The sequence below is a fragment of the Aquarana catesbeiana genome, linkage group LG07 (assembly GCF_042186555.1).
Source record: "Aquarana catesbeiana isolate 2022-GZ linkage group LG07, ASM4218655v1, whole genome shotgun sequence".
NCBI lineage: Eukaryota > Metazoa > Chordata > Amphibia > Anura > Ranidae > Aquarana > Aquarana catesbeiana.
Window position 1 is genome coordinate 120,565,347 of NC_133330.1, and position 17,326 is coordinate 120,582,672.

Here is a 17,326-nt window from a genome sequence, read left to right on the forward strand (position 1 = left end):
ATCGTTAGTACTTGTGTATTGTGTACTGTATACTTGTGTATTGCGAGTGCACGTAGGTCTGTGAGTACCTGTGTATTTTGTTGTGTACCTGTGTATTGTCTTGAGTACCTGTGTATTGTCTTGAGTATTAGTGCCAGGAAGCTAGCTGTTAGGTAATTTGAACAGGGTAAAATCTCCAATCCTCACTAAATTTAATAGGTACGATGCCCGGCGGGTGTGGAGAGGTGACTCTTTGTACATCTTGCTGCATGTATGCGTTCCTTGATCATCCGATCGAAGGCGAATACTGCTGTGCAAAATGTAAGCACATTGTTTCCCTGAAAGCCCAGGTTCTGAATCTGGGGAAGCAACTGTCAGCACTGAGAAGTCCCCCCATACTAAAGGAGAGCCAGGAACGTACATGGCAGGTGCCGGCAGGGGCCAGCACAGAGGCGGGTGTAGACAAAGAGGTGCAGGCACTAGCAAAGAGTAGATGGGTGACAGTCAGGAAGGGTAGAAGGGGAAGTGCCAGGGAGGCCGATCCACGACTGGAGCATCCCAATAAGTACGCTCCATTGAGTGACATTGGTGAAACCAGTCAGGGAGCAGCACTGCTGGAGCTGAGGGACTCATCTAGCTGCCGGGGGAAGAACTCTGGGAGTGGGGGGGCAGCAAAGGGAAAGGAAAGACAGATTCTGGTGGTAGGGGACTCAATTCTTAGAAGGACAGAGAGGGCAATCTGTAACCAAGACCTGAAGCGCCGAACAGTATATTGTCTACCGGGCGATCGGGTTCGGCACATCATGGATCTTGTGGACAGATTACTGGGAGGGGCTGAGAAAGACCCAGCTGTCATGGTGTACGTTGGCACCAATCACAAAGTCAGAGGCAGATGGAGTGTCCTAAAGAATGATTTTAGGGACTTAGGGGCTAAATTGAGGAAAAGGACCTCCAAGGTAGTATTCTCAGGAATACTACCGGTACATTGAGCCACACCAGAAAGGCAGAGGGAGATTAGGGAAGTAAACAAGTGGCTGAAGAGCTGGTGTAGTAAGGAGGGGGTTTGGGTTCCTGGAGGACTGGGCCGACTTCTAAGTCGGTAACCGGTACTATAGAAGGGACGGACTGCACCTAAATGAGGAGGGTGCAAATCTGCTGGGAATGAAGATGGCAAAAAAGTTAGAGGGGTTTTTAAACTAGGCGATGGGGGGGAGGGTCCAGAGATAGCCAGCGCGGAAGATATTCCAGAGGGTAGTATTGGGGGCATTAGTGGTAGGTTAACCAAAGCACAAAAACACAAGGTGAGTATAGTAGCAAGTCCTAGTTGCAATCTCGAAACACCCAATACGGGGACAATATGCGACCGGTCTAAACTATGTGGAATGTTCACCAGTGCCAGGAGCATGGCGCACAAGATGGGTGAACTAGAGATACTGTTGTACGAGGAGGATTTGGATTTTGTGGGAATTTCAGAGACCTGGTTCAACAGCTCTCATGATTGGCTGACAAACATTCAAGAGTATACCCTTTACCGCAAGGATAGAGAGGGTAAAAAAGGGGGAGGGGTATGCCTATATATCAAGAATAATGTACAAGTGAATGTGAGAGATGACATCACTGAGGGAGCTAGAGAGGAGGTGGAATCCTTATGGGTAGAGCTCCAAAGGGATGAAGCTAAGGGGAAAATAATACTGGGAGTATGCTATAGGCCCCCTAACCTGAGGGAGGAAGTGGAGACAGATCTCCTATCACAATCTGGATTAGCAGCAAGAATGGGAAGTGTTATCATAATGGGGGATTTTAATTATCCAGACATAGACTAGGCGGAGGGTACCGTGCATTCATTTAAGGCTCGCCAGTTCCTTAATGTCTTGCAGGACAATTTTATGGGTCAGATGGTAGACGCACCAACTAGAAATAAAACATTACTGGATCTACTGATTACCAACAATACAGACCTGATCACGGATGTGGAAATACGGGGCAATTTAGGTAACAGCGATCACAGGTCAATTAGTTTCAGTATAAATCACACAAATAGGAAACATAAAGGGAATACAAAGACACTGAATTTCAAAAGAGCCAACTTCCCTAAACTACAATCCTTGCTAAAAGGCATAAATTGGGATAAAATATTAGGAACAAAGAATACGGAGGAGAGATGGGTTTGCTTTAAGTGCATATTAAAAAAGGGCATTAGCCAATGTATCCCATTGGGTAATAAATTTAAAAGAGCGAACAAAACTCCTGGATGGCTTAACTCCAATGTAAAAATGCATATAAAAGCAAAGGAGAAGGCCTTCAAAAAATACAAGGTTGAGGGATCATCATCAGCATTCAGTCTTTATAAAGAATGCAACAAGAAATGTAAGGGTGCAATTAGGACAGCTAAGATAGAACATGAAAGACATATAGCGGAGGAGAGAAAAAAAAATCCCAAGAAATTCTTTAAGTATGTAAACAGTAAAAAAGGGAGGACAGACCATATTGGCCCCATAAAGAATGAGAAAGGACATCTGGTTACAAAGGATGGGGAGATGGCGAAGGTATTGAATTTATTCTTCCCCTCTTCATGAGTGAATCGGGGGGCTTCAGTAACCAAAACTGCAGTGTTTATCCTCATGACACAACACAGGAAGCACTTCCATGGTTAACAGAGGACAGAATTAAAAATAGACTTGAGAAACTTAACATTAATAAATCACCGGGACCAGATGGCTTGCATCCGAGGGTACTTAGGGAACTCAGTCAAGTGATTGCCAGACCGTTGTTCCTAATTTTTACAGATAGTCTACTGACTGGAATGGTACCAGCTGATTGGAGAAAAGCCAGTGTAGCACCAATATTTAAAAAGGGCCCAAAATACATCCCTGGGAATTACAGACCAGTTAGCCTAACATCAATAGTATGTAAACTCTTGGAGGGGATGATAAGGGACTATATACAAGATTTTAGTAATAAGAACGGTATCATTAGCAGTAATCAGCATGGATTCATGAAGAATCGTTCTTGCCAAACCAATCTATTGACCTTCTATGAGGAGGTGAGTTGCCATCTAGATAAAGGAAGGCCCGTAGATGTGGTGTATCTGGATTTTGCAAAAGCATTTGACACAGTTCCCCATAAACTTTTACTGTACAAAATAAGGTCCATTGGCATGGATCATAGGGCGAGTACATGGATTGAAAACTGACTACAAGGGCGAGTTCAGAGGGTGGTGATAAATGGGGAGTACTCAGAATGGTCAGGGGTGGGTAGTGGGGTTCCCCAGGGTTCTGTGCTGGGCCCAATCCTATTTAATATGTTCATAAACGACCTGGAGGATGGGATAAACAGTTCAATCTCTGTATTTACAGACGATACTAAGCTAAGCAGGGCAATAACTTCTCCGCAGGATGTGGAAACCTTGCAAAAAGATCTGAACAAATTAATGGGGTGGGCAACTACATGGCAAATGAGGTTCAATGTAGAAAAATGTAAAATAATGCATTTGGGTGGCAAAAATATGAATGTAATCTATACACTGGGGGGAGAACCTCTGGGGGAATCTAGGATGGAAAAGGACCTGGGGGTCCTAGTAGATGATAGGCTCAGCAATAGCTTGCAATACCAAGCTGCTGCTAACAAAGCAAACAGAATATTGGCATGCATTAAAAAGGGGATCAACTCCAGAGATAAAGCGATAATTCTCCCGCTCTACAAGACTCTGGTCCGGCCGCACCTGGAGTATGCTGTCCCGTTCTGGGCACCAGTCCTCAGGAAGGATGTACTGGAAATGGAGCGAGTACAAAGAAGGGCAACAAAGCTAATAAAGGGTCTGGAGGATCTTAGTTATGAGGAAAGGTTGCGAGCACTGAACTTATTCTCTCTGGAGAAGAGACGCTTGAGAGGGGATATGATTTCAATATACAAATACCGTACTAGTGATCCCACAATAGGGATAAAACTTTTTTTGCAGAAGAGAGTTTAACAAGACTCGCGGCTACTCATTAAAATTATAAGAAAAGAGGTTTAACCTTAAACTACGTAGAGGGTTCTTTACTGTAAGAGTGGTAAGGATGTGGAATTCCCTTCCACAGGCGGTGGTCTCAGCGGGGAGCATTGATAGCTTCAAGAAACTATTAGATAAGCACCTGAATGACCGCAACATACAGGGATATATAATGTAATACTGACACATAATCACACACATAGGTTGGACTTGATGGACTTGTGTCTTTTTTCAACCTCACCTACTATGTAACTATAATCCTGTGCCCAAGAGCTTGCAATCTAACATGTTTACTTGATAATATAAGAAAGCCCGTCAGAAGAGCTGTGTCTATTCTTATCTCTGTGTACTCTTTGTTCTTTTGAAAAGTGTGCTGTAGATAGAGCATGTCAAGCCGTAGCTGTGCTCCCTGGGGATATGCTCCTCGCCCATCCGTGCTGCTGGAGGGAGCCCAGGCGATCATGAATCAGGGACCTGCAGACTTGGTCATGGTGAGCGAGACCATAGATTAGAAGGGATGGAGGCCCAGAGACATGTCCAGAGTACACATAGGACACATGAGTTAGATTAGAAGGGATGGAGGCCTCCTCTGTGTACCCTGGACATGTCTCTGGGCCTCATACATGGGATAGATTAGAAGGGATAGAGGCCCAGAGACATGTCCAGAGTACACAGAGGACACATGAGTTAGATTAGAAGGGATGGAGGCCTCCTCTGTGTACCCTGGACATGTCTCTGGGCCTCATACATGGGATAGATTAGAAGGGATAGAGGCCCAGAGACATGTCCAGAGTACACAGAGGACACATGAGTTAGATTAGAAGGGATGGAGGCCTCCTCTGTGTACCCTGGACATGTCTTTGAGCCTCCATCCCTTCTAATCTATCCCATGTATCCTCTGTATGCTCTGGACATATCTCTGGGCCTCCATCCGTCCTAATCTAACCCATGTATCCTCTGTATTCTCTGGACATGTCTCTGGGCCTCCACCCCTTCTAATCTAACCCATGTATTCTCTGTGTACTCTGGACATGTCTCTGGGCCTCTGTCCCTTCTAATCTAACCCATGTATCTTCTGTGTTCCCTGGACATGCTCTGGGCCTCCATGCCTTTTAATTTTACAGTGCAATGGGGAACTCTGCAAACCCTGATGTAAAGGGGAACACTGATGTAAAGGGCAATGCTGCAAACCCGGATGTAAGTGGGAACTCTGACGTAAATAGGAATGCAGTGGACTCTGATATAAGGTGGTCTCTGGTGATCAGAGCACCCCTTACATCAGAGTTCCTCCTTAGATCATGCTCTTCAGCCTTTTCCTTTACATCTGAGTTCCCTTGCACTGTAAGGGGGAATCCTGCAGACTCTGATGTAAAGGGGAATGCCGGGAACTCTGATGGGGATGGAAAGACTCTGGTGACCAGAGACCACCTTCTGCAGAGTGAATACACTAAGGTAAGGGGAAACCTTTATATCAGTGCCCCCTTACATTATTGTATTCACTCCCCCCTTACATCAGTGACCCCCCCTCAGACTGGCCTGACGGCGCTGTCACTGACCTCCTCCCAGGTGCACCATGCAGGTCTCAGTTAGACGGCCCCAGGTTGGTGGCTCTGGTTTTATTCTGTAGTCTCCTCTCCACAGTCCACACACATCTGACACACATCTGACTCCTCCCATAATCCCCATCCCGGTGACACTACCACTCTTGATTCCTGATACCTGACAGATGTCTTAATTTTCCCTACTCTACCAAGAAAAAAAAATGGTTGTAGCTGAATTGGGTACAGCGACTGGCTGCTATGAGAAATGTGAAGTTGTTTTTTTCTCTAGACAGTTTATCATAGTTTTTGTTACCTCTAGTGATGCGTAGCACTCTCATAATGCGGATAATGGTGGGATTGATAGGCAAAGCAGCATTTATTTCTATTTCTTCCAAAGTGATTCCCATTACAGAAAGGAGCACAATGGCCAGATCCAGCTGGTTCCACCTATATACAGAAACAAACAAACAACATTATACTTTAAATGTTAGGATAAACTAAGGAAACTGTAAAAAGTGTATATACCTCAAATATTTGTCTGTCCCTTTGATAAAAAAATGATTCCTTATGTGAAATTGTACCACCCCCCTCATATCTAATATTACATGGCAAAACATTTGTGTCACAGGCTTAGAATTTTCTGCAGACCATCTGTTCAGCCAAGTGCAAAAACAGTATGCACCATAACCACATCACAGTTTTCACAGTTTATAGCACCATCCTATCCCCTCCAAAAATATAGGAATTAACCTGACAAAGAAAATGGTTTACATAAAAGATTAAAAGCAATGGTGCAGTATGTGGAGGTAGTAAAAAACGGAAACCTCACGCATTCAAGCTAAGCATGACAAACCAGTGCTAGGGCTGCAAGAGGACCAAATACCCACTGTAGATGTCAATGATTAAATAATAAATAATTTATTGTTTTACAAGGAAAACTCCAGACACTTTTCAGTCTTCCTAATGCTGCTTACACAAATGCAATGATTAACCACTTCAATACAGGGCACTTATACACCTTCCTGCCCAGACCAATTTTCAGCTTTCAGTGCTGTCGCAGTTTGAATGACAATTGCGCGGTCATACAACACTGTACCCAAACTAAATTTTTATCATTTTGTTCCCACAAATAGAGCTTTCTTTTGGTGGTATTTGATCACCTCTGCGGTTTTTATTTTTTCCCTAAACAAATAAAAAAACATCGAAAATTTTGAAAAAAATAAAAGTTTTGCTTTTGTTTCTGTTATAAATTTTTGTAAATAAGTAAGTTTTCTCTTTCACTGATGGGCACTGATAAGGCGGCAATGACAGGTACTGATAAGGTGGCACTGACAGGCACTGATAAGGTGGCACCAATGAGCGAGCACTGACGATGGGCACTGATATGCGGCACTGATGGGCACTGGTAGGCGGCACTGATGGGTGGCACTGATATTCAGCACTGATGGGCATTGATAGACGGCACTGATGGGCACTGATAGGCGACACTGATGGGCACTGAAAGGCTGCAAAGATGGGTTCTTATGGGTGGCACTGATATGAGGCACTAATAGGCATCCCTGGTGGCACTGGCAGTGGTAGGCATTGTGAGTGGGCACTGGCAGCTGCCTGGGCATTGATTGGCAGCTGCCTGGGCACAGATTAGTATTTCCCTGGGGGTCTAGGGGGGGCATACCTGGTGGTCCAGTGTGAATGGCCATCCTGGTGGTCCTGGGCAGCATGATGGTGGTGTTGGGTAGGATCCGAGGGGGAGCATAAACAATCAGCACAGACCCCCCGTCAGGAGAGCAGTTGATCGGCTCTCCTCTACTCGAGTCTGTCAGACGTGAGTGAGGAAAAGCCGATCACTGCCTCTTCCTATATACATCGTGATCAGCCGTGATTGGATACAGCTGATCACATGGTAAAGAGTCTCCGTCAGAGACTCTTTATCTAGATCGGAGTTGCGGTGTGTCAGACTGACAAACTGCAACAACGATCTCCGCGATGCGCGCCCCACGGGGGTGCGCAGCGGCTTAATATCCTGAGGATGTCATATGACACCCAGTCAGGGTATTGAAACCACTTTGCCGCCATAATTCTGCTATATGGCGGGCGGCAAGTGGTTAAGGGTGCTGCTATGTGCCAACAGTGCTGCCTCTTGGCACCTTACCTCCTCCTCCTTTGCTTTACCAAAAAAGCAAAATAAAAAAATGATAATTGGCATGTGCGTATGTATTCACCCCCTTTGTTATGAAGCCCATAAAAAGTTCTGGTGCAACCAATTACCTTCAGAAGTCAAATAATTAGTGAAATGATGTCCACCTGTGTGCAATCTAAGTGTCACATGATCTGTCATTACATATACACACCTTTTTGAAAGGCCCCAGAGGCTGCAACACCTAAGCAAGAGGCAACACTAACTAAACACTGCCATTAAGACCAAGAAACTCTCCAAACAAGTAAGGGACAATGTTGTTCAGAAGTACAAGTCAGGGTTAGGTTATAAAAAAATATCCAAATCTTTGATGATGCCTAGGAGCACCATCAAATCTATCATAACCAAATAGAAAAAACATGGCACAACAGCAAACCTGCCAAGAGACAGCCACACACCAAAACTCATGGACCGGGCAAGGAGGACATTATTCAGAGAGGCAGCAAAGAGACCTAAGGTAACCCTGGAGGAGCTGAAGAGTTCCACAGAAGAGACTGGAGTATCTGTACATAGGATGGCAATAAGCCCTACGCTCCATAGAGTTGGGCTTTATGGCAGAGTGGCCAGAAAAAAAGCCATTACTTTCAGCAAAAAACAAAATGGCACGTTTTGAGTTTGCAAAAAGGCATGTGGGAGACTCCCAAAATTTATGGAGGAAGGTGCTCTGGTCTGATGAGACTAAAATTGAACTCTTTGGCCATCAAAGAAAACGCTATGTCTGGCGCAAACCCAACACATCACATCACCCAAAGAACACCATATCCACCGTGAAACATGGTGGTGGAAGCATCATGCTGTGGTGATGTTTTTCAGCTGTCGGGACTGGGAACCGGTCAGGGTTGAGGGAAAGTTGGATGGTGCTAAAAACAGGGATATTCTTGAGCAAAACCTGTACCACTCTGTGTGTGATTTGAGGCTAGGATGGAGGTTCACCTTCCATCAGGAAAATGACCCCAAACACACTGCTAAAGCAACACTTGAGTGGTTTAAGGGGAAACATGTAAATGTGTTGGAATGGTCTAGTCAAAGCCCAGACCTCAATCCAATAGAAAATCTGCAGTCAGACTTAAAGATTGCTGTTCACAAGCACAAACCATCCAACTTGAAGGAGCTGGAGCAGTTTTGCAAGGAGGAATGGGCAAAAATACCAGTGGTAAGATGTGGCAAGCTCATAGAGACTTATTCAAAGCGACTTGGAGCTGTGATAGCCACAAAAGGTGGCTCTACAAAGTATTGACTTTAGGGGGGGGAATAGTTATGCACATTGGCCTTTTCTGTTATTTTATCCTTGCAATAAATTTTTATTAGTTTTAAGAAAGCATACACATTACATAGACAAGAGTAGGACCATTTGTCCTTAGAAAGCCAACATGACTAAAGAAAAGGGAGTAATCCAACAGGTAAAAAAATACTATATGAGTCAATGATATGCAATGAAGGAAACATATATATACCATCATCAATATGAAGCCTAGGATTCAGAAACTAAGAGCCGTGCATCCTTTAAAACTGTGAAGAAAGAGTCTGGTTCGGGGGTCCCGCAGAGCCTTCCCACCACCCCAAAAGGGATCATGCTCTGGCTGGAGCTCTTACCCCCTTAGTTCAAGGCTCTGAGGTGTAATCTGGTTTAAGGTTGACCAAGCAAAATCTAAAAAAAAACAAAAAAAAAAAAAAACAAAAAGAAAGGGCTTCGAGGACCAGTCAAGGCACAGAGCACCAATTAGATGGATAGGTGAGAAGTGGTACCTGTCAGATTACCAATAAACAAAACAACATATGGGGAAGTAACTTGGCAATTATTGCTAGTTGATCCAGCCTCAGGTTTGGCTGGGTCAGTGAGGGTGCGGGCCTGAGACCACAACCCTCGGTGAGACGAAATAGAAAGAAGAGGAAAGAAGGAGAAGAAAGGAGAGAAAATTTTGGAGATGATAGAGGAAGAGACCGACTAGGGAAGAGCGGGGGAGAGAGTGGACTGAGTGGAGACGGGGTGTAAAGAGACTTTAATGAAGGTCGCCCAGGGCACCCAAACCCGCTCAAACTTCTCAGTGCAGTCCAGGAGTACACTTGCTATTTTCTCTTGCATCATCCAGGAAATCTTTCTCTTTGCAAGTAGGGCAGAGACAACTGACTTTTTCCAAGCTTTGGCTAAAGTTAGTTTGGCCCCTAAAAGGATAAAGAAAATCAGGTGTTGTGTACTCCTGGACACTGTCCTCACCGGAAAATTGAGGAGAGCAATCAGGGGAGAAGCTGGAATAGGGGTTTTGGTGATCTTGCGTATCCAGGAGAAAACTTTGTTCCAGAAACTCGGTATTCTGGGGCATCCCCACCACACATGTAACATGTCTCCTCTAAGGTTACATCCCCGAAAACACAGATGTCGCTGGGTATAGCTTGGCCAGTCTCGTGGGTACTAAATACCATCGGGAGATTACTTTTAAGCTAGCTTTTACAAGGCTAGAATTGAGAATACCTTTGTATGACTGAAAAAAAGTTTCTATTCCAAGTCTCCAATTTCCATTGTTGGGAAAGATCCTCCTCCCATGCCAGCATAAAGGAAGTTTTGGAGCGAGTGGAGGATAGTGCCCTGTAGATTACCGTGATTCCCCCCTTCTGCTCATCGGCCTGGCCGCACTATTGTTCATATGATGTGATTCGGGGACTATCAGGATGTGCTTTCCATAACTTGTGGATGAAGTTGGAGATCTGGGTGTAACGAAAGAGTTCTGATGGTGGAATGTCCAGGTCGTTAATGTAATATGTTTTAGGGTGTGGGCCCATGGGTCTGAGGAAGTGCCCTATTCTATATAGTCCCTTATCGAGCCACCATCTGAAAGCCTTCGTGTTTAGCCCTGGAGGGAATGCTGGGTTTTGGAATAAGTGTTTTAGAGGAGTAACGGGCGATGTCAGCTGCTCGTTGTCCCTTAGACTGTCCCAGAGAGCAAATGAGTGAGAAAGTGTAGGAGACAATATAGAGGGTCTCAATTTTTTCGGGCACCACAAGAGATAGTCCAGGGTGTGGAGTGGAACTGCCTGGCGTTCAATGTGAATCCAATCGGGTAGTTCCCGGAGGGAATAGACCGCAGAGATCTGGGCAAGTTGTGCCGCTTGAAAATATCGAAGTAAGTTTGGGAGGCCCAGGCCTCCCTCCTCCCTTGAGCGGAATAGGGCAGATTTCGAAAGCCTGTGACCTCTTCCTCCCCACACAAATCTTTTGTTTTGGAATTGTTTTAGTTGGGCCTTGAGGAGGGGGATAGGAAGCGCCCTAAAGTAGTATCAAATACGCGGGAGTAATGTCATTTTTATCGTAGAGACTCTACCCAGCCAGGACAGAGAGCACCTCGACCAACCGGAGATGTCTGCCTCTAGTTTTTGGAATAGCTGGGGGTAGTTGGCCTGATAAAGGAGTTTGATTTTAGAGGTTAGCTTGATCCCCACATACTGGATGGACTTATCGCTCCAGTTAAATCAGAAGTCCTCACTAATCCTGGTGAGCAGAGTGTCCGGAATATTAATGTTGAGCGCCTGAGACTTATTGAAGTTGACCAGTAGTCCTGATATTTTCCCGAAGTCATCTAAAAGATGGCAGATGTTGGGGAGGGATACTAGAGGGGATGAAACGAAAAGGAGTATGTCATCGGCGAATAGCGCACATTTATGGGACCGAGAGCCACATTTAATGCCGTGAATATCTGGATTGGTTCTAATAGCTATTGCTAGAGTCTCTATTGCTATGGCGAAGATCAGGAACGAAAGTGAACAACCCTGTCTGGTACCTCTAGAAATTTGGAAAGATTCTGAGTAAAATCTCTGCAGAAGCACCGGAGCCTCTGGGGTTGAATATAGAGCATGTAAAATGTTGACAAAGGATTCTCCAAATCCCCAGCGCTTCAGGGTGGCGAAGATATAGGGCCAATAGACAGAGTCAAAGGCCTTTTGGAGGTCTAGTGAGAGGAGACAGCCTTGCCATGGATAGTCATTATCCCAGTTTGAGTTGAGAAGGGATATGATGTTGATCGCTCGACGGACTTCGTCTGGGCCCTGTCTCCCAGGGATGAAGCCCTCTTGGTCCTTATTAACATATAGGCTAATGTAGGGGGATGAGCAGTCCGCAAGGATTTTAGTCAGAATCTTCAGATCGTTATTTATGAGTGATATCGGTCGGTAGTTGCATACTTTGCTAGGGTCCTTCCCTGGTTTAGGGAGAACAGAAATATAAGCTGAGTTACTCGACTTATCTAGAGAGTCTACCTTACGTAGAGCGTTGAAGAAGTGAGTCATATAGGGTGCAAGGGTTGTGGCAAAGGTTTTCTAATAAAGGAAAATCCATCCGGTCCAGGGCCGCTCATACCTCTTCCGACGATATAGGGGATTCTAATTTCAGGCTGTGTCTGTCTTCTAATCTGGGGATCTGGATATTATCCAGAAATTGGTCTATCGAGTTTTGGGGTGGGTGATCGTCCCCACTATACAGAGATTGGTAGAAGGTTTGGAATTCCTCCATAATACGTTGCGGGTTCTGGGAAAGTGTGCCGCCATTAATTTCAATTTTGGGAGAGCAAATGATCGAATTCTCAGGGTGAGCCTACCCGCAAGCATAGATCCTATTCTATCTCCTTGACAGTAGAATTGAGCTCTGTTCCAACGAAGCCACTTCTCAGCTTTTGTAGTCAAGGCCAAATTGAGGGCCGTGCGAGTCGAGTCGAGATCTTCTGTGGGAACAGAGCTCGGATTCGTTTTATGTTTTCTTGAAAGAGTTGCAAAATCCTGCTCTAATTTTGCTATATCGTTTCTCCTGGCCCTGTGTATCTGGGAGGCTATTTGGATGAGCTTTCCTCTGATCACGGCTTTATGGGCTTCCCAGAGGCATGAAGACGTAGTGTCGGGGACATCATTCATTTGAAAGTAATGTTCAATAGTGCCTTCCACCTCCTTCACTCCGATCGGATCACTCAAGATGGACTCATTAAGTCTCCAGTGGCCGTGTGAATGGCGGCCCGAAGGACGCTGTAGAGTCAGACCATAGAGTGATCCGACCAGACAGATTCTCTAATGTATGACTTAGACTCCAGGGGCACTGCAGCGGTGGGAACGAAAATGTGGTCTATCCGAGCAAAGGAATTGTGAGGTGTAATTGTGGGTGTAATCTCGCATTGTCGGATTGATTTCCCTCCAAATGTCAACAAGGCCGTGTTGGAAGATGAGTTTAGCGATACATAGACTCTGTTTCGTAGGTCTAGTGAGACGACTGCCCGGTGGACGTGACTTGTCTAGGCCCTGGTCAAAGGCTGTGTTGGAGTCTCCTCCAATTATTACAGTGTCCTCCAGAAGGGGGGTTAGGATCTTCAACTTGGATTGAAAAACGGAGAGTTGACACTTGTTGGGGGCATAATAAGAGAGGAAAGAATAGGTTTGGCCATCCAACTCCCCAATTACCAAAATATATCTGCCTTTGGGGTCTTTATGCTCCAATTTTAGGGAGAATTTACACTTGTGAGAGAATATAATGCCCACCCCCTTCATTTTATCGTCTGCATTGGACAAGTAAAAGGTAGGGAATTTAGAGTGGAGAAATGTTGGACGGTAACTTTTAGGAAAGTGAGTTTCCTGTAGAAGGGCTAGGTCTACTTTTTTGAGAGTGTAGGTGTTGCAGAACTTTTTGCCTCTTGGACAGAGAGTTTAGGCCCTGGACATTGTGAGATACAACCTTTAGGGGTTGCGATACTGGGGGGTTGTCAGCCATAGAACAGAAGGGTGGACCATGCTAGGAAATCAAGAGCACTTGTTTCTCCATAAGCTCCAAAGCACTCAATCTGCAAAAAAACTAAATCCAAATCTGCCGGCAAGAATCGAGGGGCCCTTCCCGAGTCGGTCACTATAAAAGAAAAAACATTAGAAAGATGCAGGTAGAAAGAAGAACAGAGAGAAAAGAGATAGCTGAGAAACAAGGGAGTTTCCCCGGGGAGAGGAGGAAAGAGAGCCCTCCAAATTGGAGATCCCCTCCATGAAGAAGGGAACAATCCTGTTGAGAGATAGGTGCAAAACCTGTTCTACTAGACAGGACGAGGTGCATGAGCACCACTCCAGCCGCGAGGCTAACTTGACAGACAGACAAAGATAGTTAAGGAGGGCCTAGAGCCCTCAGACAGATCGAGCACCCCTAGTAAACATAACCTTAAAACCAATAACTTGAACAGCAACCTGGATCATCACGACCCTCTGGGTCTTGCGGACATAAATTGGAAAGGGTTGGGTGGGAGAGGGAGAGCAGGGATGGGATAGGGAGGAACGGGAGAGGGGGGGGACTGAGGAAAGGGGATGGATCCTGCCAACTCCGCTCAATGGTCAGGAACAAAGTAGCTGGGGAGACTAACCCCCCGCCCCTCATTGGGTCATGGCAGTGCGGGTGGGCAAAAAAAATAAAAAATATGTATAGCAAAAAAAATCAGCTGATAAGCCCCTAGAGGCAAAAGTGTCCAGGGTCTGCATCAGCCGAGGCAAGAAAGGGTACTCGGGGTAAAGTAGCTCAGAAAGATCCTAATGGGAGTCCGAGCTGTCCGTGCAGACAGGAAAAAAGAGTGAGGTCCAAGAGGTCCATACATCTCAGGGCGGAGGGGTTTCCTTAGACTTCTTGGATCTGGTGGTTTCCCAAACTGGTTGAAGAGGACTAGTAAGAAGCTGCCTTTTCGATGAGGTGGAAGCGTGGCCAGTGGGCGTCAGATTCGGGTCTTGTCTGATGAGGCCTAGTGTCAGTAGAAGTTTTTCTCCCTCCTGCAGGGATGCAAACGTATAGGGCTTGCCCTTGAAGATGAGCTTGAGTTGGAAAGGAAACAGCTACCAGTATTTGATTTCTTTTTCTATTAAGTTGTTGAGCAGTGGTTTGAGGGCTCGCCTCTTTTAAATGGTGGAAGGAGGCAGATCGGCGAAAATCTAGAGCTCATGGCCTTGAAACGAGAGCTTAGTCATTGCCCGTGATTTGCGCATAGCCTCTTCCTTTAGCCTGGTTTCACATATGTGCGGTGCGAATTGAAGCTCAGGTTTCACTGGGGAGATAACAATCTCCTGTTCAACGGATTCATTGCGTTTTTGCTCAGGATTAGAGAGCAGGGAGAGGGGGAGGGGGGGGGGGGAGAGGGGGAGGTGTAGTGAGGAGAAAGAGAAAATCCTTGTTCAGAACGCAATGCATCTGCGAATCAGATGCGTTCCCATAGGAGATAATAGGCTTGTAGTTCGCACCGCAATGCCCAAAAAACGCATACGTTTTTTGTGCAATGCGCAGTGCGAATGCAACGCACATATGTGAACCAGATGCATTCATATGAATGTATTTTAAAATGTCCTGCGAATTAGATGCGGTGTAAGCCGCATCTAATTCGCATAGGTGTGAACCCGGGCTTACAGAATAGAAATGTGGCTTCACCACTATGTCCCTTGGGAGGCCATCAGACGTTGGTGGCCTCAGGGCTCTATGGGCCCGGTCTAGCTCCAGCCTGTGATGAGGGATATCAGGAATCAGATCTTTAATGAAGTTGCGAATTGTGTCAGGGACATCCTTATAAGATTCTGAGAGACCTATAACCCTGAAGTTATAGCACCTGTTCTTGTTCTTGAGGTCGTCAATTTTAGCATTGGCGGTCTTGAGTTGTTCTTAGAGGGTCTGGATACAGTCAGTAATTTGATTTGTTCTGGCAATGGTGGTATCCAAATTGCTTTCAGTGATCTCTATGTAGGATCCTATTGTGTGGAGATCTGCTTTAATGTCATTAGTGATCCTTGTGGCAGTATTGTGAAGGCCCCTGTCCAGGAGTTCAGCAAATTTGTTAAACATATCAGCCATTGTAACAGGGAGGACTAGGCCCGAATCCCTGGGCTGTAGTGATAGCTGGGGCTGAGGAGGACCAGCTTCCATGGGAGAGAGGCCCAGTTCCTCCAGGGTCTGTTCATTCAGAGACTCTGTGGAGGCAGGGGATACAGGACCCAGAGAGGGTGTACTCACAGTTATGCCCATCATCTATGAGGGAGAAGGAACGGCGGTCTGAGCACAGGCGAGACGGTCTGAGGCAGTGTGAGGAGAAGTGGCCGCCATTTTGGGACTCGCGGCCCTCGAAATTTCAGTCTCAAAAGCTTTGCTTAGGCTTCTCCTTGCTGCCCCTGAATACATGGGGGATCCCCAAAACTACCGCTGCCCATGGAGGGGTGAACCAGGCGAAAATGTGGGGTGCTCGCGGTGCTATGAGCCTCGGACGGCCGGAGTGGAACGGAGCTCCCTGACTACATGTCTATGTTGGGAGCTGCCGCGCTTGTGCCCTCTTTTTCTGTTATTTTATTCTATTTGTTGTTTGCTTCACAATAAAAAAAAAACATCTTCAAGTATCATCTCTTCAGCTGGACTTTTCATCAGCGCAATATCTACTACATTTGTCCAAATTATCCAAAAAACACTATTACAAATCGATCGCAATGCATATGGTCAATGCTGCCAGGATGTGCGTGCCAGTGCATTGGCGATCGACATCCCCGCCTTCTGTGATAGAATGGATTCAGCAGATCAATCGCATGGTGGAGATGGAGGAGCTGATCTACATTACCCTAGATAAGGTTGCGAATTTCACTGCCACTTGGGAATCCTGGATGTCCTTTAAAAGCTCTCAAATATTCAAGGAGCTTATACGTGAGGCAACATGACTTATTCATTAATCATTTTACTTCCATTCTAAGTAGTTATCCATGTGTTACAGGAATAATGCTGTACTTTCTATTTGACTCTCAGACAAAAGGAGAGGGCAGTTGGTGATGTCCTCACCCCCTCTCCTCATCCGCCTCTGGTCTAGGCCTAATCTACCCCATCTACCCAAATCGTCTCCCCCCAACACCCCCCCACCCCCCTGTTTTTTTTTTCCATTCCCCCTCCCTCCTTCCTCCTCACCCCCTTTTGTTCGTCCAGATTGAGCTCCCAATACACACGAGGGCTGTACATAACATGCCACAATCTACGGAGAGACACGTTGCCATTGCGTAGAATTGATGTGCTCACGTGTATAAAATTGATTTTACTTTACCTGTTAATCTCCTGTTGTTATTGTAATTTCCTGGTTCTTTTGTGTTGGTTTCTTACACGGGTCTTACGGGCTCCCTGGGATATCCCAGTTGGAGATCCACTATAAGTACAAGCGCTTATGATTTTGTAAACCATGTAACCTATCCCCCCTTTTTCTTCTGTAACCCCGTGAAAATTTCAATAAAATGTTTTTGCAAAAAAAAAAAAAAAAAAACATCTTCAAAGTTGTGGGCATGTTCTGTAAATTAAATGATGCAAATCCAGCAAAAGAGGGACCCGGTACATAAGCATGATCCCCAAGAAAACGAAGGACAAAGATCCAGATAGTGGTGTGAGTGGGCTTCATATCTAAAAATATATATTGGGTATACTGTAAATACTCTATACTGTGGGAAGTTGCTAGAGCCCAACACCAAGGTGCAGGTGAACAAGTGAGTGTAAAGGGAAATACTAGGGATAAAACTTTTCCCCAAAAGGGAATTTAAAAACACACATGGCCATTCACTAAAATTAGAAGAGAAGCGGTTTAACCTTAAACTGCGTAGAGAGTTCTTTACTGTAAG

General features: G+C 45.5%; 1 protein-coding gene across 2 annotated transcripts in view; it reads right to left on the reverse strand.

Annotated features, from left to right (window-relative positions):
• The window catches only part of CACNA1I (calcium voltage-gated channel subunit alpha1 I), a 3,871,666-nt gene that overhangs the window by 1,132,721 nt on the left and 2,721,619 nt on the right, over positions 1-17,326 (reverse strand). For both annotated transcript variants that reach the window (XM_073592660.1, XM_073592661.1), the window contains one exon: positions 5,825-5,958. In XM_073592660.1, the coding sequence (XP_073448761.1) occupies positions 5,825-5,958 (134 nt within the window). The remainder of the gene's footprint in view (positions 1-5,824; positions 5,959-17,326) is intronic.